This window comes from Rhinopithecus bieti, unplaced genomic scaffold (assembly GCF_001698545.2).
Source record: "Rhinopithecus bieti isolate Rb0 unplaced genomic scaffold, ASM169854v2 scaffold_33652, whole genome shotgun sequence".
Classification (NCBI taxonomy): domain Eukaryota; kingdom Metazoa; phylum Chordata; class Mammalia; order Primates; family Cercopithecidae; genus Rhinopithecus; species Rhinopithecus bieti.
In genome coordinates this window covers 2,390,806-2,416,790 of record NW_016814761.1, presented here as the reverse complement: position 1 = coordinate 2,416,790, position 25,985 = coordinate 2,390,806, and the positions used below count along the sequence as shown (strand labels likewise).

At 50.9% G+C, this 25,985-nt stretch overlaps 3 protein-coding genes across 8 annotated transcripts in view; 2 read left to right on the top strand and 1 right to left on the bottom strand.

Moving 5' to 3' along the window:
- LOC108515264 (aflatoxin B1 aldehyde reductase member 3) overlaps positions 1-3,279 on the top strand; it is a 23,369-nt gene extending 20,090 nt beyond the window's left edge. Inside the window, exons 4-7 of one of the 2 annotated variants that reach the window (XM_017851977.1) lie at positions 723-819; positions 1,031-1,130; positions 1,700-1,829; positions 2,948-3,279. In XM_017851977.1, coding sequence (XP_017707466.1) covers positions 723-819; positions 1,031-1,130; positions 1,700-1,829; positions 2,948-3,109 — 489 coding nt within the window. In that variant the 3' untranslated portion in view covers positions 3,110-3,279. The remainder of the gene's footprint in view (positions 1-722; positions 820-1,030; positions 1,131-1,699; positions 1,830-2,947) is intronic. The other variant, XM_017851978.1, reaches the window with a different exon arrangement.
- Positions 3,280-9,792: 6,513 nt separating this feature from the next.
- On the bottom strand, positions 9,793-17,420 carry MRTO4 (MRT4 homolog, ribosome maturation factor). Its single transcript, XM_017851974.1, has 8 exons — positions 17,159-17,420; positions 14,188-14,246; positions 12,996-13,099; positions 11,906-11,987; positions 11,527-11,594; positions 11,075-11,226; positions 10,500-10,576; positions 9,793-10,372 (listed from the first exon to the last, which is right to left on the bottom strand). Exons 1-8 carry the CDS (start codon positions 17,184-17,186, stop codon positions 10,223-10,225), a joined length of 720 nt encoding a protein of 239 aa, XP_017707463.1. The 5' UTR covers positions 17,187-17,420; the 3' UTR covers positions 9,793-10,222.
- Positions 17,421-17,463: 43 nt separating this feature from the next.
- EMC1 (ER membrane protein complex subunit 1) overlaps positions 17,464-25,985 on the top strand; it is a 29,251-nt gene continuing 20,729 nt past the window's right edge. For all 5 annotated transcript variants that reach the window (XM_017851973.1, XM_017851972.1, XM_017851970.1 and 2 more), the window contains exons 1-9: positions 17,464-17,602; positions 19,527-19,651; positions 20,533-20,598; positions 20,841-20,934; positions 22,114-22,242; positions 23,430-23,556; positions 24,123-24,272; positions 24,584-24,751; positions 25,586-25,657. In XM_017851973.1, coding sequence (XP_017707462.1) covers positions 17,508-17,602; positions 19,527-19,651; positions 20,533-20,598; positions 20,841-20,934; positions 22,114-22,242; positions 23,430-23,556; positions 24,123-24,272; positions 24,584-24,751; positions 25,586-25,657 — 1,026 coding nt within the window. In that variant the 5' untranslated portion in view covers positions 17,464-17,507. The remainder of the gene's footprint in view (positions 17,603-19,526; positions 19,652-20,532; positions 20,599-20,840; positions 20,935-22,113; positions 22,243-23,429; positions 23,557-24,122; positions 24,273-24,583; positions 24,752-25,585; positions 25,658-25,985) is intronic.

Genomic DNA, 25,985 nt, shown 5'->3' with positions numbered 1-25,985 from the left:
CCTGCAGATGGCTCCCAGGTACTCTGAGAATAACATTCAAGCTCCTCAGGCTGGCCACTAGGCATCTTCTTCCTTCCTGCCTATCTGTACACCTTGGACCCTTCCTTCCCCACCTGGCCCTGCACTCAGCCTGGAACATGCCCTTCCCTGCCACTGCCCCTTCCCCGCCACTGTCCCTTCCCCGCCACTGTCCCTTCCCCGCCACTGCCCCTTCCCTGCCACTGCCCCTTCCCTGGGAGAAGGGTTCAGGTCTCATATACATGTCTCATCCTCTGGAAGCCTTTCTAGATGGGCCCAGAAGACCCTGAGACCTCAGGTCCTTGTTTACCTCCTCATGATTCATTGCACAAATATTTGTACACCGGTTTGGCGCCAGGCACTGGTCACAGAACTTTCTAGTCTATTAAGATTGCCTCATTACTCGATTATAACTGTTATACTTGACCTTATTATAAAACCTTGAGGGAAGGGACCCTGTCCTTTTGGCTTAAGAATCTAAATCTGACAACCAGCCCGTAGTTGGTGCTCATGAAAGTTGGTGGAATGAATGAATTTTCCTCGAGCATAAGCCCCTTTCACCAGCACCAGTAAGAATAAGTATATGCCCAGATGGTTAATGTCCTAGAATTGATAAGGTCTGAAATAAGGACTCTATAAGGGTACATTTGAGGTCCCTTCTTTTGACACATCCACTTTCTCTCCGGGGGTCTCTCTCCCTGCAGGGCATGTACAGCGCCACCACCCGGCAAGTGGAAACGGAGCTCCTCCCCTGCCTCAGGCACTTTGGACTGAGGTTCTATGCCTACAACCCTCTGGCTGGTACATGGAGCATTCCTGACCCTGTCTCAGCCTATTCCCGACCCACAGATGCCCAGCCCAGGACCTGGGAAGCAGGGAGGGTTTGACAAGTGGCTGGGCTGTGTCCTTCAGCCCTCCTGGGTCCCTGCCCCTCCCCTAGTCCAGAGCCCTGAGGGATGTAGCAGCTTCTGGGGCACTCTGGGCCGGGGGGCTGATTGCTGCCTTCCCGCAGGGGGCCTGCTGACTGGCAGGTACAAGTATGAGGACAAGGACGGGAAACAGCCCGTGGGCCGCTTCTTTGGGACTCAATGGGCAGAGTTCTATAGGAATTGGTGAGCTGGGGGTGCTTGGTGTGGATGGCTGGGGTGGGGTCAGCTTTATGTGGAATGAAGTCCTGGCTGCTCCTGGGGTAAGGCCTTTCCTCGCTGCTGCACCTACTCCCCTGCATTCCTTCAGGAATTTCCAAACCCTCTGTGTGTTTTCTTGTTGTCTTGGGACCTCCAGGAGGAAATGAGGCTCCCTGGACCTCAGGGTCTTGAAGTCATAGCTCTTTCCTGAGCAATCACCTGCTAGGAAGGAAAGAAGGAGCCCTGGAGGGAGGTCCAGGAGGCCTGGGGCCGAGTCCTGTTCCATCCCAGTGGCCTTCGTGTCCCTAGGGGAAAATAAGAGCAGGGCGATGAGTTCTCAGGAATAAAGATTCGTCGAGGTCTCTGTTGAGAGGGCCGGCATCTCGGGTGGTTCTGATGCCCAACAGAGTGGGAGACCTGTGACCAGAAAGGACACCCTCCCCTCAGGGCTACCGGGTGTGGGGTGGGGCAGTGGCCCTGTATGACCCTTTGGTTGTGGCTCCCAGTATGACCCCGATGGTACTGACCCCTGTGCCACCGTCCCCCCTTTCCAGCTTCTGGAAGGAGAACCACTTCGAGGGCATTGCCCTGGTGGAGAAGGCCCTGCAGGCTGCATATGGTGCCAGCACCCCCAGCACGACCTCCGCCGCCCTCCGGTGGATGTACCACCACTCACAGCTGCAGGTAACCAGTGACCCTGGGCGCTCAGCTTCTTCCCTGCCAGGGGGACCAGCATTTAGGTGAAGCCCAAAGCATTTGTTTTCTCGATTCCTCTGAAATGTCTTTCTTCTAACTCTCATAAACACTCTTCCCACTGTTTTTTTTGTTTTGTTTTCTTTTTTTTTTTTTTTAATTTTGATACCGAGTCTGGCTCTGTTACCCCAGCTGGAGTGCAGTGGCGTGATCTCAGGTCACTGCAACTTCTGCCTCCCAGACTCAAGCAATTCTCCTCCCCCAGCCTCCCGAGTAGCTGGGATCACAGATATGCACCACCGTGCCCAGCTAATTGTTTGTATTTATAGTAGAGACTGAGTTTCGTCAAGCTGCCTAGTCTGGTCTCAAACTCCTGAGCTCAGACAATTCACCCTCCTCAGCCTCTGAAAGTGCTGGGATTACAGCTGTGAGCCACTGTGCTCCGCCTTGCCATTGGTCTCTGATGGTATTTGAGTACCAGGCTTTGTAATGAGGGTTTTGCTGCAGGGATTTCATTATTCCTTCGGCTTTATGAAATGACTGTCCCAGTGTTATTGATGAGGAAACTGAGTTTCACCCAGCTATGAAAGGGGAATGCATTTTAACACAGGTTTAACTGTAAAGCCCACTAGTCTCATCCTTTTGGTGGGAGCTGGAATTTCCCTCTCTCAGTGCCTCATGTCTTCCTCTTTCAAATTTTTCTCCAACTCCAGCCTTAGATGTTGCAATAGTGTCTGGCACATATACAGTAGGTGCTCAATAAATGGGAGCTAAGTGCTCTACATTACTTTTTCATACACATAATTATGTTGAAATAGAGAAGAGGATTGAGTCTCAGAGAGGTTTTAATAACTTAGCCACGTTTACACAGCTGCTGGGGGGCAGAACTGGGCTGTGAATGTAGGTCTGTCTGGAAGCATCATGTGGCAGTAGGGGAAATAATACAGGTTTCGAGTCATATGGGTACAGCTATCCAAGGCACCTTAAGTTCTTTCTGGACATATGGGATATAAGATAGCCCAAATCTCGGTAGGGGCGTGATTGGGAGGGCTGTGAGTGGAGTCGCTATGCAGCAGAAGAGGGTTGAAGTCTGGCTGTCTCCCTTTCAGGGTGCCCACGGGGACGCGGTCATCCTGGGCATGTCCAGCCTGGAGCAGCTGGAGCAGAACTTGGCAGCGGCAGAGGAAGGGCCCCTGGAGCCAGCTGTCGTGGATGCCTTTAATCAAGCCTGGCATTTGTTTGCCCACGAATGTCCCAACTACTTCATCTAGGCCCATCGTGGTTCAGGCTGCCCAAGGCTCTTCTGTCACCTCTTTTGCTCTCTCATGCTTTTTCTAATTTAGAACTGCCTCAGTAAATTCTTAGGGATGGAAGTATTTGGATAAAAACTTAACAGTAGAGTCACCACCAAACGAAGAATAAAGCCTCCCAGGATGCTGTGTGTTAGTCTGTTTCCATTGCTATAAAAGAATACCTGAGACTGGGTCATTTACAAAGAAAAGAGGTTTCTTTGGCTCACGGTTCTGCAGTCTGTACAAGAAGGTGTGGTGCCAGCATCTGCTCCTGGGGAGGGCCTCAGGAAGCTTACAATCATGGCAGAAGGGGAAGCGGCGCCAGCGTGTCACATGGCAAGAGAGTGAGCAAGAGACAGACGGGAGAAAATTCACACACTGATGGAGGGAATGTAAAATGGTACAACCACTTTGGAAAATAGTTTGGCAATTTCTCAAAGGATTAAACATAAAATTACCATAGGATTCAGCAGTTCCACTTGTGGGTATATAGCCAAGAGAAGTGAAAACATATCTCCCCACAAAAAACTTGGGCATGAGTTTTCACAGTGTCATTACTCATAATAGCTGATAATTAAAAACAACCCAAATGTCCATCAATGAATGAATGGATAAGGAAAATGTGGTATATTCATAGAAAAGACTATTATTTGGCCATTTAAAAAAAAAAAGTGGCTCACACCTTTAATCTCAGCACTTTGAGAGGCCAAGGCAGGAGGACTGATTGAAGATAGGAGTTCCAGACCAGTGTGAGCAACAAAGCGAGACCCTGTCTCTACTAAACATAAAAGGAAAGTTGGTGGGGCCCCGTGGCACACGCCTGTAGTCCCAGCTGCTCGGGAAGTTGAGGCGGGCGGATTGCTTGAGCTCAGGTATGCAAGTCTGGAGTGAGCTATGATTGTGCCACTGCACTCCACCCTGAGTGACAGACCAAACCCTGTTTCCAAACAAACAAACAAACAAACAAACAAACAGAAGTAGTGAAACATCTACAATGTAAGCGCACCTTGAAGACATGTTAAGTTAAAGAAGCCAGTTACAAAAGGTTTCCTATTGTATGGTTTCGTTTATATGAAATGTCCAGAATAGACAAATCTATTGGAGACAGAAAGTAGATGAGTGCTTGCCCAGGACTGGGAGGAGGTTTGCGAGGAAATGGAGATTCACTGCTAATGAGTGCAGGGTTTCTTTTGGGGGTGCTTATGAAGATGCTCTGAAATTGACTGTGATGGTTGTACAACTCCGAATACCTGAAACAGCATTAAATCATCACTCTGAGTAGATCAACTGTATAGTGTCTGAATTATGTCTCAATATAGTTGTTTTTAAAAAACACAACAGGCCGAGCACAGTGTCTCATGCCTGAAATCCCAGAACTTTGAGAGGCCTAGGCAAAGGAATTGCTTGAACCCAGGAGTTCAAGAGCAGCCTGGGCAACGCGGTGAAATCCCATCTTGACAAAATATACAAAAAATTAGCTGGGTGGTGGCAAACCCACTGTTTGGGCAGAACTCAGCGGGGAAGCCTCATCTGTTCTCCAGTGTCTGAGACGTGATTTAGCAGCTGTAGGCTAGGGTCGCCTGAAGACATTCACTTATCAGCTGCTGTCATCACCCGGCACACACATCCTTCTGCATGTGACTTCCAAGGGTGCCCATCTCAAGCAAACTAGGCAGAAGCCATGTGGCCTTTTATGTCCCAGCCTCAGAAGTCCATAGCATCACTCTCGTGTCCTGGGAGGGGAGTCAAAGATACCTGTGCAAAGAACATCTGAGAACATGGGGTGGTTATCTTAGGAAAATAAACTCTCAACATTGGGAGCAACGGTCCTGAGTGGTCAAGTCGAGATGAGCCGCAGGAGCTGCTGAGACTCCCGAGTATCCCCATCAGGGATGCATTCTCTACTATGCCACATCCCACCTGTTATCCAATCTTCTGGATACTATATGTCAAACACAGCTGATGGCCACTTGAATTCAGCCATTTCATATCTTTTTTCTCTTCTTTTTTCCCACTCCACCTCCTCCCTCAGCCATTTTCTATCTAAAGAGCTTCTTCAAGAGACAGTTCCCAAACAGCACCTTAAATATAGATACAATTTGTATTTGTTAATTTAAAAACAAATGAGAAGGAACAAAAAGACCTAAAGGAGCAGAGCTGGATCTGGAGAGTGTCTAATATATTTCTTCATCCTCAAACTGAGGAAACTGCTCTGTGCTGTATAAAAGAATGGAGAAGGGTCGGGCGCGGTGGCTTACCCCTGTAATCCCAGCACTTTGGGAGGCCGAGGCGGGCGGATCACAAGGTCAGGAGATCGAGACCATCCTAGCTTATATGGTGAAACCCTGTCTCTACTAAAAATGCAAAAAATTAGCTGGGCGTGGTGGCGGGCGCCTATAGTTCCACTACTCGGGACACTGAGGCAGGAGAATGGCGTGAACCTGGGAGGTGGAGCTTTCAGTGAGCCGAGATCATGCCACTGCACTCCAGCCTGGGTGACAGAGCGAGACTCCGTTTCAAAAAAAAAAAAAAAAAAATACTGGAGAAGGAGGTGACATAGATTTTGCCCATAGGAATTCACAAGGAGGGAAATTCCTGAAACTTCAGGCTGCAGAGAGGGCCATGGGCTGCCCTACTTGCTTCATTTCTGACCTGGTTGTTCCCAGTGACTGGGTTGGTTGGCATCACCAGTGTCTCAAATTTGGCCATTCTGAATACATTGCAGAAGCAACAGGAAAGTAAGAGCGCCAGGCTCCACAATTGTGTATGAACAAGTACATTTCTGCTGCATGGATTTTTAGTTTAGTAAGCCTGTTTTACCATGGCTTTTTTTTTTTTTTTTTTTGAGGCGGAGTCTTGCTCTGTCGCCCAGGCTGGAGTGCAGTGGCTGGATCTCAGCTCACTGCAAGCTCAGCCTCCCGGGTTCACGACATTCTCCTGCCTCAGCCTCCCGAGTAGCTGGGACTACAGGCGCCCGCCACCTCGCCTGGCTAGTTTTGTATTTTAGTAGAGACGAGGTTTCACCGTGTTAGCCAGGATGGTCTCAATCTCCTGACCTCGTGATCCGCCCGTCTCGGCCTCCCAAAGTGCTGGGATTACAGGCTTGAGCCACCACTCCCGGCCGATTTACATCCTTATATGGATGATAAGGCTAATCAGAAACACCAAGGGTTTCTGTTAATTCTGGCCATGTTCAGGAACCACTGTCCTAAGTGGAGGTTTTCTCAAGCTTTTCACACTGCAGGGCCCAGGCTACAGCCCTGGAGAATTGAGGCCTGCTGGGTTTCATCCCGTCTGTTCTTTCCAGTGTGCAAAGCTGGCCAGGCCCCTTACCACCTTTATACCTGGCATTTAGCGCATGGGGCTGGCACGGGACATTTCCTTTCCTCACTGAGAAGGTGAGGGCAGGTGGCTCAGCCAAGTCCACAGAGCCAGGAATGGAGGTCAGGACTTGTCCTGGGTCCCCGTGTCCTCCAGGGCACACAGGTGTGGTGCTGAGGGGCCCTAAGGTGGCGGGTGTTTGTGTTAACAACTGGTGAGGTTAAGTGCTAAGGTTTTTTCTTCGAAATGGGGTCTCTCTCTCTTGTCCAGGATGGAGTGTGGAGACCCGATCACCTCTCCCTGCAGCCTCGACCTCCCAGGCTCAAGTGATCTTCCTGCCTCAGCCTCCAGAGCAGCTGAGACTAGAGGCGCACATCACTACGCCCGGCTAATTTTTGTTTTTTTGTAGAGACGGGAGGTCTCCCTATGTTATCTTGGCTGACTTCTAACTTCTGACATCAAGCGATCCTCCCTCCTTGGCCTCCCAAAATGCTTGATTACAGGTATGGCCATCACGCCTGGCCAAATGCAAGGATTCTTTCCCACTGCCTCCCCTCTAACCAACCAAGAACATGGATAAGGGGCCCAGAAACCTGCATGCATTCTGATGCTCAAAAATGTAAGACGTCTACTTAGAAGCCATTAGCCCCTCAGTACTTCAGGGACCTGGGTGCGGGTATCCGCCCTGAGAAGACCCCTAGTACTGACCCCTGTGCAATCCCCTCCTCGCACTCGGCTTCTGGAAGGAGCACCACTTCCAGGCCATTGCCCTGGTGGAGCAGGTCCTGCACATTGTGTATTAGCACCAGTGCCCCTGGTATGGCCTCGGCTGCCCTGCGATGGACCACTCGCAAGCTGCAGGTAACCCAGCTGTCTCTAGATGCTCAGCAGTTTCAAATTCTGTAGGGGTGGGGAGACTGGGGAAGCTGCAAGGGGTATACAGTCGTTAGGTGATTTTTGAGATAAGTCGTTTTCTTCCTATGAAGGCTCTCCATGACCCAGTTCTTTTGGGTGATAAACCTGTTCTTAGACAAATTACTTAAGTGGCCAGGTTACCAACACTAGTTATTGGGATGGCCCTGTTAGGTATGGCCATCTCAATTTCACGTGAGGAAACTGGCTCAAAGAGGCAATTTCACTTGAGTAGGGTCTTCACGTGGTAGGGAATGAATGTGGGTTTGACGGAAACTTTACGTTTTTCTTTTTGCGGGGACAGGGTCTTCCTCTGTCACCCAGGCTGGAGTGCAGTGGCTTGATCATGGTTCACTGCAGCCTTACCTCCAGGGCTCAGGCAATCCTCCGGTTCAGTCTCTCATGTAACTGGAACCACAGGAATATACCACCACGTGACTAACTTCTGTATTTTTTGGAGACAGAGGTCTCACGACATTGCCTGGGCTGATCTTTAGTCCCTGGGCTCAAGTAATCCTCCCACCTTGGCATCCCAAATTGCTGGGATTATAGGTGTGAGCCACTGCATATGATCTGAAATCTACATTTTTAACCATTAGCCTTTACTGGGCCCCTGGCTGCCCACCCTGGAGACAGTCCAACCCTGTGTGTAGTGGTGGGGCTTCCCTCTCCCTGCTGTCCCTAACCCCCTTCTCCAGCTTGGCTTTATATGGTTCCGGCTCCCCTTTAGTGAGCACCTGTTAAATGCCAGGTCTGCAGGCAAAGTGCTTCACACAATTTCTAATTCAGACAAGCGGCCTGAAAAGCAAAGGAAGTTTGAAGCTGAAAGGCTGGGTCACTGACCCGGGTTTACCCAGCTGCTGAGCAGATGAGTGGCTCTGAAGTCAGCTGTCTGCAGCTGAGACAGTCTGGAAGCAGGGCTTTAGAGCTCAATGGCCACGGCTGTTTGCAAGCAGTAATACAAGGCATACATGAATAACCACAGCCCAGTCAGCAGCGGGGCCGTGACTGGGAGGGACGTGATCATCCTGGGTGGAGCAGTTGGAGAAATTGTCAGCAGCAGAGGAAGGGTCCTTGAAGTTGGCTGTCATGGAGGTCGCTAACCAAGCCTGGCACCTGAACGTCCCACTACTTTCTCTAGGTCTGGCTAGACCTGGCTCAGGTGCAAAAGGCACCACCTGCCACCCTTCATCCTCTCCCCCCAGTCAGTTTTGGCCTTAAACGGTTGTAGGCTGCTTTCCCCTCTCTGCCCAGTTTGCAGATCGTCCTCTACACTCCTGCAGTCTTTCTGGTCACCCTTGGGAGGCAAGAGGGCCGGGACTGAGCTCTCCTTCAGCACTTCCTACTGAGGCTGGCACCTGACCTGGCCCAGGCCTGGGTGAACCTGGTATTCATTTCTTCTTCTGCCCGCAGCCTGCTTCCTGCTGTCCTTCCCAAGGGCGTGGTGAGAAGTGGGAGGGAGTAGGAAGTCGTCAAAGAGCAGAGGCAGTGAGAAGGTATCGGGCACAATGCCCTTGTGAATGTCGCCCCACACTGTGGGATCCAGCCTGACCTCCCAACAGTGGGGCTGGAGGTGGCCCTCTCTTCCATGCACAGCAGAAAAAAGAGGGCCACTGTGCACCCTGAAGCTGATTTACTCTCATTCAGAACTGCTTTCATGAAATACAAATAGAACAATGTGGACTGGATGTGGTGGTTCACACCTATAATCCCAGCACTTTGGGAGGCCAAGGTGGGTAGATCTCTTGAGTTCAGGAGTTTGAGACCAGCCTGGGCAACATGGTGAAACCCTATCTCTGTTAAAATTTTAAAACAGAAAAAACAAAACAAACAAAACAAATACAAGGTGGACAAAAATCTACCATTAGAGTCATCAAGAATAAAACCTCCCAGGATGCCATGGAAACTTTAGACGCTGGCTCTCGACTCTTGCAGTGATGTCACCCTCAGCCCAAGCCTGTCTTCCTGGCATCTGTCAGATCCGCAGCCCTGGTTTGGAAGTGTGTGGATACCTAATTTTCCTCAGCAAATCCCTCTGCCAAGGGGTACCCAGGGCTGAAGAGAAACCCCAACTCTGGTGTGGAGCTGCGCTGTCACGGCAGCCAGTGGAAGTTGGCTGACAAGGCAAACTAAGGCAATCCAAGCAGAACAAATCCAATGGCCACCCAGGCTGGAGTGCAGTGGCATCACTGAGCCTCCAACTCTCAGGCTTAAGCAATTCTCCCACCTCAGCCTCCCAAGTGGTGGGGACCACAGGCACGTGGCACCACGCCTACTTTTAAAAAATTTTTTTGTAGAGATGGGATCTTGCTGAATTGCCCAGGCTGGTTTCAAACTTCTGGGCTCACCAAAGGCCTCTTTTCTAAGAGTCTTCTTCTCCCTCTTGTTGTCTGCAGGGCAGACATCCTGCAAAGTTATATTTTTTTTTTGGACGGAGTTTTGCTCTGTTGACCAGGCTGGAGTGCAGTGGCCCGATCTTGGCTCACAGCAACCTCCGCCTCCCGGGTTGAAGCGATTCTCCAGCCTCAGCCTCCTGAGTAGCTGGGACTACAGGCGCACACCACTATGCCCAGTTAGTTTTTTTTTTTCTATTTTTAGTAGAGACGGGGTTTCACCGTGTTAGCCAGGATGGTCTTAATCTCCTGACCTTATGGTCTGCCTGCCTCGGCCTCCCAATGTGCCGGGATTACTGGCGTGAGCCACCGCACCTGGCCCAGAGTTTTATTATTTACAGGAGGTCAGTGCCCATCACGTTCCCTGTCTACAGACAAATAAACAGCTGCTCTCTCCAGAGCGGCGGCAGCAGTCCTGCATGGTCCAGTGAGACCCAGAAGGTTCTAGGTCAGTCCTGAGTCCCTTTCAGTCATCGTCTTCTGAGTCTGACTCTTCTGTGGACTCGGATGCGCTCTCTGGCAAGTCGTCTCCCATCTGCTGGAACCTTCCCGACTGTGAATCCCACATGTATTTGATGGTTACCTTGAATTCAGCCATCTCATACCCAAAAAGTTTCTGCAAGAGACAAAGGGAACAAAGAATCAGGAAGAATGAAGGTATTCAAAGTGCAGGGGGTCGTTTTCAGCAGGCAGAAGCCAGCCAGCGGCCCCTCCTGCAATAGCCCTCAAGGCGCAAGACTCACCAGGACGCGAGCCTGCTCTGGGGTCAGCACGTCGCCCTCCTTGCACACCTCATAGTCGGATAGCAGAGTCACCACACCTGCAGAAGAGGGTGGCTCTCAGTTACCTCTGGCCCAGAGGCCTGCAGAGCCCTCTCTGTCCCTGCCACGTTAGGAGGAATCCAGTCAGCCACTGCCCTCCCCACAGGTCCATCACACACTGGGCAGTGGCTGTCTCCCTGAGGTCCCTTTGATTCGCCACAGCCTTGACCTCCTGGGTTCAAGTGATCCTCTTGCTTCGGCCTCCCATGTAGCTAGGACCACAGGCACACACCACCATGGCTGTCTAATTTTTTGACTTTTTTTTTTTTTTTTTAAACAGGCGCCAGGCCCCTGATGTCCCTGTCCCTCAACAGCTGCAAGACTATAAGTTACTGTCTGCTTTCACCCCAACTGTGAGGCGTGCACTCTTAGCCCCATTTTCACATGAGAAAATGGAGGCTTGTAGAAATAACTTGCTCAGCCAGAAAGGGATGAGCTTGCAGGCTTGTGCTCTTGGACTCTAGGCTGTGACCTTTTGGCTCCAGGGCTGCCCATACCTCTCTTGAGGGTGGTGGGCAGGCCCAGCTGCCTGAGCTGTGGCTCCATGGAGTGGGGGAACTGCTCCAGCGGCCCCGGGTCCAGGCTCACAGTGAAAGCTGCTTTGTTACCAGCGCGGGCGTAGTCCATTTCTGTGTATTTTGTGAACCACCTAAGGGAAAGAGAAGTGGTAGGAGGGGATGCTCCTGGCCATACCACCAGCCCATGAGTCAGGCTCCCCCAAGTGTCCCGTGGCCCTGGGCCTTCACTGACCTTGGCTGCTGGCCAGCAGCCAGCCCACCGCACCATGCTGGAGAGGGCAGAGGGCTGTAGTCCCAGGTCACTAGCTCAGTGACAGGCTTCCAGGAGCAGTTCCAACTTGATGCCGCATATGGAATGAAGTCCCTGCATCATCCCCTCCCTGAAATCCCCGTCACCCGCCTCCTTCTCTCCGTTCCTCAGCAGTACTTACTCATTCACCTCCTCCTTTGCGCGGTTGGTGAACAGGAGACCCACTTCACCCCTCAACCTTTTGCTGACCTACAAATCAAGAGTGAGGCCAGCTTGGTCACATTAGAGCAGTGGTTCTCTACTAGGCACGTTTTTGCTCACCAGGGGACATTTGGCAATGTTTAAAGACGTTTCTGGTCGTCATAGCACGAAGGAGTGGGAGGCAGGAAGGGTGCTATTCCCTGGGTCCGGAGGTGAAGGGAGAACCCAGAGCTTTAAGCCAGGCCCTGCTCTCCCTGAGCCACGGGCCAGCCGATGGCTGGGGGAGGCTATCACGTGGGAGTAGTGGGAGAGAAGGCGGCTCTGCCTCAGCCCCACCCCGTGAAAAACCAGAGACTTACCTGGTGCAGGTTGTCTTTGTACTCATCAGATGGGCTCCGACCCAAGGCCACCATCATAACCTTGTTTTTGCCAAAGAACATCCTACCAAGCAAGAGAAGGAGCGTTCTGTGAAGGAAGTGCCCTGCCCTCCCCGCCCCTCAGCAACATGCAAAGCAGCTCTGGTCCCCAGTGAGCTCAGGCCCAGGCTGAGCCAGTGGCACTCACTTCTCCATGCTGCCTGGCCACACTGTCCCCACCTCGGGGTCCTCTCATTATGTTCCCACCCACAGACCCCTGACATGGTAACATTTTGTCTCCCAGTCCATCACGAGCATCATGTACGGGTTCTCCGTCTGGATGTATGCAGGACGCACGTTAACAGCCTGAACCAGAGCTGGGGCGGCAGGAGACCAACACCAGAGCCACCTGCTCCAGGACAGAAACTGGCCATGTGGCTCCTGCATCCTGCTCCCAGGTCACTGTCTGTGTCCCAGTGCCCATGCTGACATTCTAAAACTGGTGTGATGCTCCTAAATGGCCCAAAGTCCAGGGTTAAAGGGCCACTTCTCCGGAAAGGACCACCTCTCAAACGTCTCCTCAATTGCCAAGTCACAGAAGCTCAGTGCAAAATCTGCTTTTTTTCTTTTTGAGATGGAATTTTACTCTGTCACCCAGGCTGGAGTGCAATGGTGCGATCTCAGCTCACTTGAACCTCACGGGTTCAAGCAATTCTTCTGCCTCATCCTCCCAAGTAGCTGAGATTATATTATAGGTGTCCGCCATCATGCCCGGCTAATTTTTGTATTTTCAGTAGAGAAGGGGTTTTGCTATGTTGGCCAGGCTGGTCTCGAACTCCTACCTCAGGTGATCTGCCTGCTTCAGCCTCCCGAAGTGCTAGGATTACAGGCATGAGCCACCGCACCCGGCCCAAGACCAGCTGTAACAGTGAAAAGGAAGTGCTCTTCAGTGGCAGGTAGCACTTCGTCGTTACTAAGGTGTCAGTGGCATGACCCAGGCACCTAAAGGGTCAGAAATTGCTCCTATACTTTGACTGAGAGCAGCCTGGCTGGGTCCCCACTCAGAAGGGCCTTCTTCCCCCTGCCCGCTCACCGGCTGTGCTTCCAGGCGTTCCGGATGTCCTTCAGCTTGCTGTTCCTCATGTTGGCCACAGAGAAGATGAAAAGGTACTTGTAGGTGTCCACACATTTCCGAAGCTGTGGGACAATTCACCAGGCTCTGAGTTCAAGCAGCAGCATACAATGGGCACTACCCTGGCCTCAGATGAGAATGAATCTGCTCTGGGCCCCTGACAACTATGGAAACTGGAAGAACTGGAGGCCTCTAATTGGGTTGTCTCCTACCTCTATTACCGAAATTAGGATCCCTAACTACAGGGGAGGCTGAGCCACGGATCTACACCCCACGGCCTTTTCCAGGTTTCTCACTTATCTATGACCAACAGTGGAACCGACCATCAACGGTTAACCTAGAAACATTCACCCACACTAGGAAGGGTCCCGCAACGTGGAAACACACGAAGCCTCACTGTTATAAGGGGAGGCAGCTGATTGGCACTGCTCTGCACATGGTGCTGGCCAAAGCCACCAGGAGGCAGCCTCCAGGAGTGGAGTCACTGTGCAGGAGGAGACTGTTTCATCCAGCCTGCAGCCCAGGCTGGCAAGTCAGAAGCTGTTCAGATAGTGGGTTGGTGCAGTCACCTACACCTGGTAAATCTTCCAGCTTTTTTTTTTTTTTTTAAAGACAGGGTCTCACTCTGTTGCCCAGGCTGCATACCGCCATGTCCAGCTAGTTTTTTTTTTCTTTTCTTTTTGTAGAGATGAGGGTTTGTCATGTTGTCCAGGCTGCTCTTGAACCCTCAGACTCAAGCCATCTGACCACTTGGGCTCCCAGAGTGCTGGGATTACAGGCATGGCCCACCGTTCCTGGCCTCCTCCTGTTTTTTGTCATCGGGCAGGCTAACAAACCTCTATAAGCTTCAGTGGCCCCAAATGCAAAACAGCAACATCATCAGCTAGTACCCACATCTCAGGGATGTTATGAGGATGGAGTGGAATGACACATATGAAACACTTAGTGCAGGGCAGGGCACAGAGTATGAGCTAGTCAAAGCTGGAAATCATCACTATGGAAGTTTTTGCTGGCGCTGCTGCTGGAGGAAAAAGGGCTGGATTAGCAGCTTGGAGATTTTTTTTTCCAATAGTATGCTCCCCTGGCCAACAGTCCTATACCTGCCTTTATAAAACAAACAATTGCAAGCTCTAGAAAAAGAACAACCTCTTACCTCTTCTATCAGGTTTTGTTTCAATTCCAAGCCTTTCTTGGCAGCTTTGGTTAAGGAGACTAATAAAAACAAAAAGGAGAGAGATGATGAGAGACCAATCTAGATGCACTGGAGACTTATTTTTTTCTCCCCTTTGGCAGAGAGCTCAGTTGGATGCAGCCATTCTGAAAAAAGGCAGCAAGGCCTTCGTGGCCATCATTTCTGGCCCACAAAGCCATTCCCAGGGCCCATGGAATGCCTACTCATTAGCACTCCTGGCCCTGAAGCTCTCTGGATATAACTCCTGCTATTTAGACAAACTAGGCCTTTCTTAGACCCTAAGGCTGACCCAAAAACCTTGATTGCGGTGTGGGGGTGGAGAGTGTTCCTGCTGCTGGGAGTGCTCTCGGTGGCAGACCTCACCTGCTGGCTGAGGCAGGCCCCTGTTTTTTATTTCTTTTTTGAGATGGGATCTCACTCTGTCACCCAGACTGGCATGCAGTGGCACGATCTTGGCTCACTGCAACCTTGAGCTCCTGGGCTCAGGCAATCCTCCCACAGGACTACAGGCACACACCACCATGGCCTGCTATTTTTGGCTGGGACCATAGAAATGCACCACCATGCCCAGGTAAGTTTTGTATTTTTGCAGAGATGGGTTTTGCCATGTTGCCCAGGTTGGTCTTGAATGCCTGGGCTCAAGAGATCTGCCTACCTCAGCCTCCGAAAGTGTTGGAATCACAGGTGTGAGCCACCACACCTGGCCCCTTGCTGCTCTTGACCATGATGCAGAGGCCGGTCTAGCTGGCCTATCCTGTGCAACCATGAGACTGGGGACTGAATCTCCTGTTACGTATCTGCACTCCAGTTTTACAATTTGGACCCACAGATGCAGCAACACCTCTCTGGGGAGGAACATGTACCTCTACTGTAAAAATGGCTGGGGCCCAATTTGCCCTCTACCCAGAGAGTTTGCATTTGCCAGACCTGACCTGGACCCCCTCCACAGAATCAAATCGTTCCAGAAACACTTAACAGAACTCCAACTGCAAAGCCCCGGGCGCCTTCACAAAGAACCCGGGCCTCTCTTCTTTAACCTGCCCAGCACTCAGCCCCTCTTAACAAGGTACCACATGGACAAAGACACTGACATCAGTCAATGGTAAGTGGAGCAGAGGGAGACAAACGAAATATAGAGGGCCACTTCCCATCATTTCCACTGTTACACCTTTGGCTCAAGTCAGCATCACCCTCTTGGATTAATGCTGGCCTCAGTGCTTCCATCCCTGCCCTCTGCCCTGTCTTTCCCAACTATTCTCACCAAGGCAACCAGAGTGACCCTTTATAAGCAAAGGTCAATCACATGGGTCCTCTGCTACCCACTTCACCTGGGCAGGAAAGCCAATGCCTCACTAAGGCCGAGGAAGTCCTGCCCTCTCTGCCTAACCCCCTCCCCCAACTGTATTTGGCTCCTTCTGCTCCAGCCCCACTGGCCTCTTGTCCCAAACATGTCAAATCTGCTCCCACTTCAGAGCCTTTTCAGTTTATGTTCCCTCTACTTGCAACAGCACTCGCCCAGATAATTCCACAGGTGCACAATTCCACAGGTTGCTCGCTTCCTTTAATTTTCTGTTCATCTGTCACCTCATCAGTGAGACCTTTCCTGACCACATTATACAAAATATCGCCGTCTCTTCACCCCACTTTTACTCAATCTGATTTTTAGCATTTTGTGGAATGTGTTTCCCCTGAAACGTTAGGCTCGATAAGAAATAGGCCTTCTTTGTAACTGCTGTATCCTTCAACGCCTAGAAAGTGCCAGACCCCTGAATATTTTTGAATATGCCAGGGAGTCGGGTTAAAAGAGATGCCACCACAGCAAAAGTGGTCAAAAATGGTCTCTTAAGAGGTGCTCAAGTCGGGCGTAGTGGCTCACTCCTGTAATCCCAGTACTTTGGGAGGGTGAGGCGGGAGGGTCGTTGGAGCCCAGGCGTTCGAGACCAGCTTTGGCAACACACTGAAAGTCGTCTCTATAAAACAACAAGAACAACAAAACCTAGCTGGGTGTGGTGGTGTGCGCCTGTAGTCTCAGCTGCTCGGGAGGCTGAGGTGGGAGGATCGCTTAAGCCAAGGAGGTCGAGGCTGCAGTGACTTATTTTTGAGACGGAGTCTCGCTCTGTCGCGCCCACGATGGAGTGCAGTGGCGCGATCTCGGCTCATTGCAACCTCTCCCTCCCGGGCTCAAGCGATTCTCCCGCCTCAGTCTCCCAAGTAGCTGGCATTACAGGCACCCGCCACCACGCCCATCTAATTTTTAGTATTTTTAGTAGAGAAGGGGTTTCACCATATTGGCCAGGCTGGTCTGGAACTCCCGACCTCAGATGATCCACCCGCCTTGGCCTCCCAAAGTGCTGGGATTACAGGCGTGAGCTACCGCACCCGGCCTGTGGCGCCACTGCACTCCAGCCTGGGCAACAGAGCGAGACCCTGTCTCAGAGGAGTCCTATTAACTGACAACGGAAAAGGAGCAAGTCATACGAAGAGGTAAGCATACCAGACAGAAACAACTGCAGACACACAACGCCGGACACGGGAACAAGCCTGTGCTGAAAGAAGGGAACGGGGAAAGGCAGCCAGGGTGGCGGGAGCGCAGGAAGATGAGAAAGGGCCGAGGTTGGGAAAAGTGGGCAGAAACGGCACCAGGCACAGCCGGGGGCGGTGTTCAGGAGCTGCCTCCCGGCACAGTAGGCCTTGTAAGAGCACTTGAAACTAGGCAAAAGAGTCTCCGCTCCCCGGACCCGACCAGGCGTCAGCCCCCTCTGGCAGTTTTACAGCCTCGAAGCCCCCATTCCAGCTAGCAGCGAGGCAGCGGAACACCTCGAGGATGGCCTGGCGTTCCATTCTGCGCCCCCGCCGCCCCGAAGCTCTCACCGCAGGCTGGGCAGCCAACCCACGGAGGTCCCTCCCGGGGCCCAACGCCCCCTTCGCCCACCTTTCTTGTCCCGCTTGGATTTGGGCATTGCGCTGAATCCACGTGCGGCGGAAGACGGTGCACCCCGTTAGGACCCCGGCGGCGCGGGGGCCTCTGGGACGGCTCTCGGGGGCTGCCCCTCGCGTGTGCCTGACCCAGTGTGCACTGCAACCTGCCTTTTCCTGCCGAGCCACCACCTGCGCTTTCTCCCGCGCCTGTAGGGCGACTTCCCCCGTTCCGAGGAAATCCCCGAATCTCGAGCGTCCGACCGTGGGCCTCGCGCACGGTCCCAACTCTCTGGTCCCGCGGAGGCGGAGCCCGCGGCCCGGTGCATGCCGGGACGGCTGTGGGCGGTGCCTGCGCTCGCATCATGGCGGCTGAGTGGGCTTCTCGTTTCTGGATTTGGGCAGCGCTGCTGATTCCTGTGGCCGCGGTCTACGAAGACCAAGTGGGCAAGTTTGATTGGTGCGTACGTGTGGAACATATTCGAGAGATAAGTGCTGTTTCCACGGTACCTGTCTCCTGTCTGCTAAAGGGAAGGGGGTTGTCATGTAACAGGATTGGCCGCATAATTTGCAGGACCCAGTACAAAATGAAAACGTGGGGCGCCTTGTTCAAAAATTAAGGATTTAAAGTCGTTCGAAGCAGAGCTTTAAACCAAGTGTTAGGGGTCCTTCTAAGCTGATCCTTGTGTGTAAGCCGGCCCTGCCATCCAGGCATGCTTGGGGTGCTGGTCAGAGGTCACTAATCCTGTCCTCCCTCGTCAGGTTCCATTTCTTTGACTGTCAGGTTTCTGGTCTACCAGGTGTCAGAGGTCACCAAGCCGTCAGTGAACTTTAATTCCTACTCGTATTGGTGTCTTGTAGGCATTTGAACAGGAGCTTTCGTCTTAAAAGTCCTAAACTGAACCCTTTTCCCCCTCTCATCAACCTAGTCTGGCCCTGGGCTCAGTGCAGGATTGCCCAAAACTCTAAGCAGCTAGAATATGCCATTCATTCCTTCATTCACCCACTCACATCTTCCTTAAGGCCCTGGAGTAGCTTGCTTTTGTTTAAATTTTACCAATTAAGAGTTGTGTGATCTTGGGGAAAGTGGCTTAACCACTCTGTGCCTTGGTTTCTTTGTCTATAGAATGGGTTTACTAACAGTCTGTTATCTACTACAGTACTTGTGAGAATGAATGAGACAGTCCAATTAAATTACTTAGAACAATGCCTGGCTCATTGAATGCAGTCATTAAATGTTACCTGTTATTATTGCTCTTTACACTTTATTCTTCAGGGCCCAGCTCAGATTTCTCCTCCTCTGAAATATTTTCTGTCTTGGAAAAGTTGATTCACATATATGTTGAGTACCTGTTATGCCAGACAGTGGGACAAATACAACATAAGTTACATTTTTAATGATGTGCACAACTGTTCAGAATGTCATATGTGTATATTACACATATATAGCAGGTGATATATGTATCTAATGTTGCAGAATACTAGGTATATGCAATTTTCTTAATTTTCTTTTTGTGAATGAATGAATGAATGAATGGCATTTCCGAACTGCTTAGTGTTTTGGGCAACTCTGCTCTGAGCCCAGGGCCAGGCTAGGCTGATGAGGGGGGAAAGGACTCTGTTTAAGACTTTTCTTTCTTTCTTTTCTTTTCTTTTTTTTTTTGAGACGGAGTTTCCCTCTTGTTGCCCAGGCTGGAGTGCAGTGGCGCGATCTCGGCTCACTGCAACCTCCACCTCCTGGGTTCAAGCCATTCTCCTGCCTCAGCCTCCCGAGTAGCTGGGATTACAGGCATGAGCCACCATGCCCAGCCAATTTTGTATTTTTCGTAGAGACGGGGGTTTCTCCATGTTGGTCAGGCTGGCCTCGAACTCCTGACCTCAGGTGATCCACCCACATCGGCCTCCCAAAGTGTTGGGATTACAGGTGTGAGCCACAGAGCCTGGCTAATAAACACTTCCGGTTTTTTTTTTTTGAGGCGGAGTCTCGCTCTATCCTCCAGGCTGGAGTGTAGTGGCGTGATCTGGACTCACTGCAAGCTCCGCCTCCCAGGTTCATGCCATTTTCCTGCCTCAGCCTCCCGAGTAGCTGGGACTACAGGCGTCTGCCACCACACCCGACTGATTTTTTGTATTTTTAGTAGAGATGGGATTTCACTGTGTTAGTCAGGATGGTCTCGATTTCCTGACCTTGTGATCTGCCCGCCTCGGCCTCCTGAAGTGCTGGGATTACAGGCATGAGCCACCGCGCCCTGCCACAAACCCTTCTTATATGTCCTAAAATGAGTGTGATGGTGATAGCCCTGTGATTTGTTCTTTTCTGGAGCATTTTGTGGAATGGTGATTTTAGCTCCTTACGTTCCCCTGTACTCTTTTCTTTTCCTCAGGAGACAGCAATACGTTGGGAAGCTCAAGTTTGCCTCCTTGGAATTTTCCCCTGGATCTAAGAAGTTGGTTGTAGCCACAGAGAAGAATGTGATTGCAGCATTAACTTCCAGAACTGGGGAGATCTGTGAGTGAACTGGGAACTGTGTCTACTGGCTGCCTAAGGGATGTAAGGCTTACCATTGCCAACTCTGCCTGGCTGATTCCTGATTAAGGGACATGTTGGCCAAAAGACGCCTCTCCTAGTGGATTCTGATACTTTTTTCAGTCTTATCATCTTTGAATATTTGTATATTCCTATAACTGACCTTTGCAGTTTATTCTCTTAGCCTGAATCCTGAGTGCCCTTAAATAGGATATTGCTGCAAGCCCAGGCGGGAGGATCACTTGAGCTCAGGAGTTCGAGACCAGCCTGGGGATCACAGTGAGGCCCTATGTCTAAAATTAAAAAAATTAGTCAGGCATGGTGGCGTGTGCCTAGAGTCCCAGCTACTTGGGAGACTGAGGTGGGATTCTTGCTTGAGCCCAGCAGGTTGAGGCTACAGTGAGCTGTGATCACGCCAGTGCACTCCAACCTGCGCAGTAGAGCAAGACCTTGTCTCAAAAAAAGATGCTGCTGCAGAAAACACATTATTCTACTTTGCAGTAAACTCTCACATACCCTCAATTACCTACATTGGCTGGATGTTTTTAGGCACTAAAATAATGGAAATAGAATTTATGATCACTATTTTTCTTGTGACTTGGATGGATTTTATTAATCTTATTGTTGTTTGTTTATGTTTGATGGGGTGGTAGTGGGGCCTGGACAGTAGTGGCTCCCCTTAACCCCTTCTACGCTCATTACCCCGTGAATGGTACTGGATCACTGCCAGTTAGCTGTACTCCTTCACTCCCTCGAAATAAAATTGGACATTGCTGTGCAAATGAAGAGCTCTTCATTTATCTCTTAGTCTTCTGGGTTGCCTCCTTCTGTTCATAGTAACGTCTAACTTTCATGTCTCTCAGTGTGGCGCCATGTTGACAAGGGCACGGCAGAAGGGACTGTGGATGCCATGCTGCTTCACGGACAGGGTAAGCAGAGTCCTCCCGTGTCTCCATTGTGTGGCCGGCTCCCTGTCCCATTCCTTGGCTCCGTCATCTGTACAGGATCTGGTAGGGAAAGGAGATGGGGGACTCCTGACAGTGAAGGACAGGTACCTGTTTAACATGTATTTGCATCCAGAAATCAGAGGTGAGGCCATTGCTCACAGTGGGACCCTAGGAGGCGACAGAACAAGTGGGAAATGACTTCACCATGATCTTTTCTTTTCCAGATGCAATCACTGTGTCCAGTGGAGGCCGAATCATGCGTTCCTGGGAGACGAACATTGGGGGCCTGAACTGGGAGATAACCCTGGACAGTGGCAGGTAGGGGAGAAACTGGATTCTATCTTGACTGAGTTAAAGGATTTACCGGAACACAGATCTGCATAGACAGCAAGTCTGGGCTTGTGGCTTTTTCCCGGGGACCACTGGAGAGCCAGCCATTGAGTGCCCATTGTGGATATGCTTGCTCGGCCAACGTGTATTGCCATTGAGTGCCCGTTGTGGATATGCTTGCTCAGCCAACATGTATTGAGCACCTGTTAGATGCAGAGTTTCCAGGTGCAGTGTTTGCGCTTGTGCTTGAATGCTGTTCCTAATTTCACTGTGATTTGTGAGTTTTGCAGTGTTCCAGATAAAAGAACATAATATAAAACTTCCAATGTTTAGTTTTGTTTAAAGAATAACTTGACCTATTGTTACATCTTTGCTGAAGTTATTTATTTTTATTTATTAAGTTTTTTGAGACATAGTTTCACTCTGTCGCCCAGGCTGGAGTGCAGTGGTGCGATCTTGGCTCACTGCAACCGTCGCCTCCCAGGTTCAAGCAATTCTCATGCCTTAGCCTCTCCAGTAGCTGGGATTACAGGCATGTGGACCATGCCTGGCTAATTTTTGTATTATTAGTAGAGACAGGGTTTCACCATGTTGGCCAGGCTGGTCTCGAACTCCTGACCTCGTGATCCTCCCGCCTCAGCCTCTCAAAGTGTTGGGATTACAGGCGTGAGCCACCGCGCCCGGCCTCTAAAGTTGTTCAAATGATAGGGTCATTTGTATTAGCTTATATATCTTCTGATAGTAATTCATTTGGTAAACATGTGGTGAGCCCCAGGCGATGGGAACACACGGGACTGTGAGACAGCTGCTGTCATCGAGGATTCCGCTGTCCATTGGGAGGCAGGCAGGTAGCACAGTAATGACAGCACTGTCTGATGGGTATGTGGCAGAGGGTAGGTCCAGTTGCTGTGAAGTCCCAAGGGAAGGAGGGAACAGCCCTTAGGAGATGTAGATGGTTTCAGGGAAGCAAGCAGTGGGACCACATGGTTGCGAGTGCAGAATCTCAAGTTGGCTAACAAGAGGCAGAGCCAGGATTAGGATTCGGCTGTGTTTGACCCCAAAGCCTGTTTTCTTACCCACCAAGCAATAGTGAGTACTGTTCTGGACTGTCCCCCCAGCCTGAGGCTCTGCAGGTGTGGGCTGCTCTCAACCTGTACTTGTGCTCAGTTTCCAGGCACTTGGGCTGGTTGGCCTGCCGGAGTCTGTGAGGTACATCGCAGTCCTGAAGAAGACTACGCTTGCCCTCCATCACCTCTCCAGTGGGCACCTCAAGTGGGTGGAACATCTCCCAGAAAGGTAAGGCCGCCTGTTTACAGGCAACAGCTGCCTCGTCCTACTCTCTATGAGCTCCTCTTTCTCCTTGAGGGACCCAAAGCATTTGCTTTAACCCAGGCCTGTCTCTTGTTGGTATTGCATGGAGCGTGTTGCACTCACAAGATCTTGAAGGCTGTGAGCATGGGTGAGACTCCAGAGTATGCCTGGAGTTTCCTTTGCACTGAGGAGAACACTCTCAAACTGGGGCACTAGGGCGATCCGTGCTATGGGACCCACTCACTCGCTCATGGTTTTATGGTACTTTGTGCCTTCTGACTTCCAGTTCAAGTACTAGTTCTGACTGAGCCTTTCATTCATATTAAGAGTTAGAACAACTCAAGAAGAGCCCAGGGTAGGCTGAGTGAGTATGAAATGGTTTCTCGAGCTCCTGCTGGTAGAAAGCATTGAAATTGGGAAGGAACAGGAGGGAGGGAACAAGAGAAAAGGATCTACTTAGACACCCTGTGGCCATTTTCAAAGTTTAGAGCAGGACTCAAAACTTGAAATTCTTGCCTGGCACGGTGTCTCACACCTGTAATCCCAGCACTTTGGGAGTCTGAGCTGGGTGGATCACTTGAGCTCGGGAGTTCGAGACCAGCCTGGGCAACCCCATCTCTACAAAAAATATAAAAAATTAGCCAGGCATGGTGGTGCATGCTTGTGATCCCAGCTACTTGGGAGGCTGAAGTGGGAGGATCACCTGAGCCTCGGGAGGTAGAGGCTGCAGTGAGCCGTGATCGCATCACTGTACTCCAGCCTGGATGACAGAGTGAGACACTGTCTGAAAAAACACAACAAAAAAAATGCTATGAGGCGGGTTATGAAATATCCATGAGCAACACTGGCTGGATGGGAGCTGCAGAGCGCCTGGCCTGCCTGGAGGGGGCAGCCTTACCCACCCGATTGGCACTCTGTATTTAGGCTTAGCGTTGCCACGTCTTCTAACTGTAGGAAAATTTAGAAATCTGACTGTGAAGTATAATCTCTTCTAAATGTTGACAACTAATTCAAATTAAGAACAACAACAAAAACCCCCAGACTGTATGAGCCAAACAAAACCTATTTGGGAATTACTAGTTTGTGACATCTGGCTGAGGCCTGGCAGCCCCTGAGAATAATCCTGTCCTGGGTTTAAAGCTGACGCTCCCGTTTCTTCTTCCCTCTTTTAGTGACAGCATCCACTACCAGATGGTGTATTCTTACGGCTCTGGGGTGGTGTGGGCCCTCGGAGTTGTTCCTTTCAGCCATGTGAACATTGTCAAGTTTAATGTGGAAGATGGAGAGATTGTTCAGCAGGTACGGGAGGGTGACAGGAGCCTGTGAATAAGGTGGGGTTGGCGGGGGACTCAATAGATTTCTTTGTACTGGGGAACAGGGAACGTGGCTGGGCAGATGCAAAAGCTACTTATGCTCCCTCATTGTCGTCACTTACCAGCTGCCTTCCCATTAGGCCTCTATTTAAAGTACTCATATTTGCATGTGTTATCTTCTGGGGTGACTAAAAAATTACATAGATCTAGTCCCTGGCTGTAAGTATCTTAACAGTGCTGTGAAATCACAGTAGGACACTACATATGACAAATACGGTAGAGAAGTGCAGATCTGAAGTGTCAGGTATTTAAAATTATTGGGTTTATTTTTCCAGTGACCAGAAAATCCTGATATTTTTTCCACCTTTGGAGGCTCTCAGGAGGTTGGAGGGTGGGGTTTCAGGGGACAGGAAGAATTCCTATGGAACCAACCATGAAGAACCTTTGAACTTAGGACCCCCAGTGGGATGCTGGCAGCAATGCTGCTGTTGGGCTGAGAGGGAAATGTAAAAATCTTTCACAAGCTTCCTGTTAACAATGACTTTTCTGTAGGTCAGGGTTTCAACTCCATGGCTGCAGCACCTGTCCGGAGCCTGTGGCGTGGTGGATGAGGCTGTCCTGGTGTGTCCTGACCCGAGCTCACGTTCCCTCCAAACTTTGGCTCTGGAGACGGAATGGGAGTTGAGACAGATCCCGCTGCAGGTGAGAGGCTGCCACTGCTGCTTCTGGCCTGAGGCATTTCCTGTGGGGAGTAGAAAGTTTGGCATGATTCCCCCAGAGGGTCTTTCTCCCAGACTCTTCCTGAGCAGTGGAAGCCATTCAGGCCTCTGGCTGAACTGGCATAAGGGGAAATCAGCCATTTTCTTCTTTGGGGAATTTGAACTGGAGCATTTGGAGCCACCTGCCGTGGCCCAGTTACTTCCCCTGGTAAAGTAGGGCAGAGGGTGTGAGCCTCGGATGGGTCAGGGACTTGTCAGCTGTCAGCTGTAATCCTCCTCCTCCTTGCCTTCCAGTCTCTCGACTTAGAATTTGGAAGCGGATTCCAACCCCGGGTCCTGCCCACCCAGCCCAACCCAGTGGACGCTTCCCGGGCCCAGTTCTTCCTGCACTTGTCCCCAAGCCACTATGCTCTGCTGCAGCACCATTACGGCACCCTGAGTTTGCTTAAAAACTTCCCACAGGTAACTGCAGGCAACATGGTTTGCTAGGATTCAGGACATCTCTCCAAGGCATGGATGTTAGAAGGCAGTGCTTTTGAATCTGGAAACATTTGCTCTTAGGCCCAAAACTGATGACACCTTCTCTTAAATGGTTTGAGAGGGGGTAGGTAGCCTTGCAGTAGAAATGGTATATTTCCTCCTGAGTATTACAAAGGATCTTTAGAGCAAAACCAGTGCCTGCCTTAGTCCAAAGGAAATATGGGGACATAAATGAGAGCTTCCCCGTAGATAGCAAGAGCAAGCAGCATGGGACTTAAGGTTGACATGTGCCTGCATTGGAGGTAGGGGAGAGTTCTGTTTTCAGCTGTAGATGCAACTGGGGCCTCGCTCTGCTCTTAAATGCCTGACCATTCTGCTCCAAAGTGGGGAGCACTTTCTTTTTTTTTTTTTTTTTTTTTTTGAGACGGAGTCTTGCTCTGTCACCCAGGCTGGAGTGCAGTGGCCGGATCTCAGCTCACTGCAAGCTCCGCCTCCTGGGTTCACGCCATTCTCCTGCCTCAGCCTCCCGAGTAGCTGGGACTACAAGCGCCCGCCACCTCGCCCGGCTAGTTTTTTTGTATTTTTTAGTAGAGACGGGGTTTCACTGTGTTAGCCAGGATGGTCTTGATCTCTTGACCTCGTGATCCGCCCGTCTCGGCCTCCCAAAGTGCTGGGATTACAGGCTTGAGCCACCGCGCCCGGCCGGGAGCACTTTCAACTCTAAGGCCAAGGGCCTTCCCTGGAGAGGTGACCCTCTGTAAGGTAGCTGGCTAGTACTGGTCCCATTTAGGAGCTGATGCCTTGCTTTTCCCCCAGACTGCCCTAGTGAGCTTTGCCACCACTGGGGAGAAGACGGTGGCTGCAGTCATGGCCTGTCGGAATGAAGTGGTGAGTATTGAGAACAACAGTCAGCACTTGGGATTTTCCTTCCTGGTCTCTGCCAGGAACCCTGAAAATCAGAAGTCTGGGCACATTGGCCTGGTCAGTTTGAACCTAGGGGGCGGGAGGCTGTTGAGAAGTGAGGTCTTGCCTCACCTATAGAACTTTCTGTACACCCCATTTCTCCCCAGGAACGAGACCCTAATGTGACGACCTTACTTTCATATGGGGCTATTAAGGGTTGAATAGGCTTTGTGGGCAGGGGTGAGAAATGAGCTTTGCCTTCTCCCAAGTGCTAAGAAGACAAAAACAAAAGCTTCATTTCAGTGACTGGGAA

Excerpts from the sequence above, each read along its gene's own strand:
- MRTO4 (XM_017851974.1), bottom strand. The coding sequence starts at position 17,186 with ATGCCCAAATCCAAGCGGGACAAGAAAG. Across the intron at positions 11,227-11,526 it reads GCAAAGGAGGAGGTGAATGA|GTGGTTCACAAAATACACAG; the intron begins GTAAGTACTGCT and ends TCTTTCCCTTAG. Across the intron at positions 10,577-11,074 it reads GCCCACCACCCTCAAGAGAG|GTGTGGTGACTCTGCTATCC; the intron begins GTATGGGCAGCC and ends CCTCTTCTGCAG.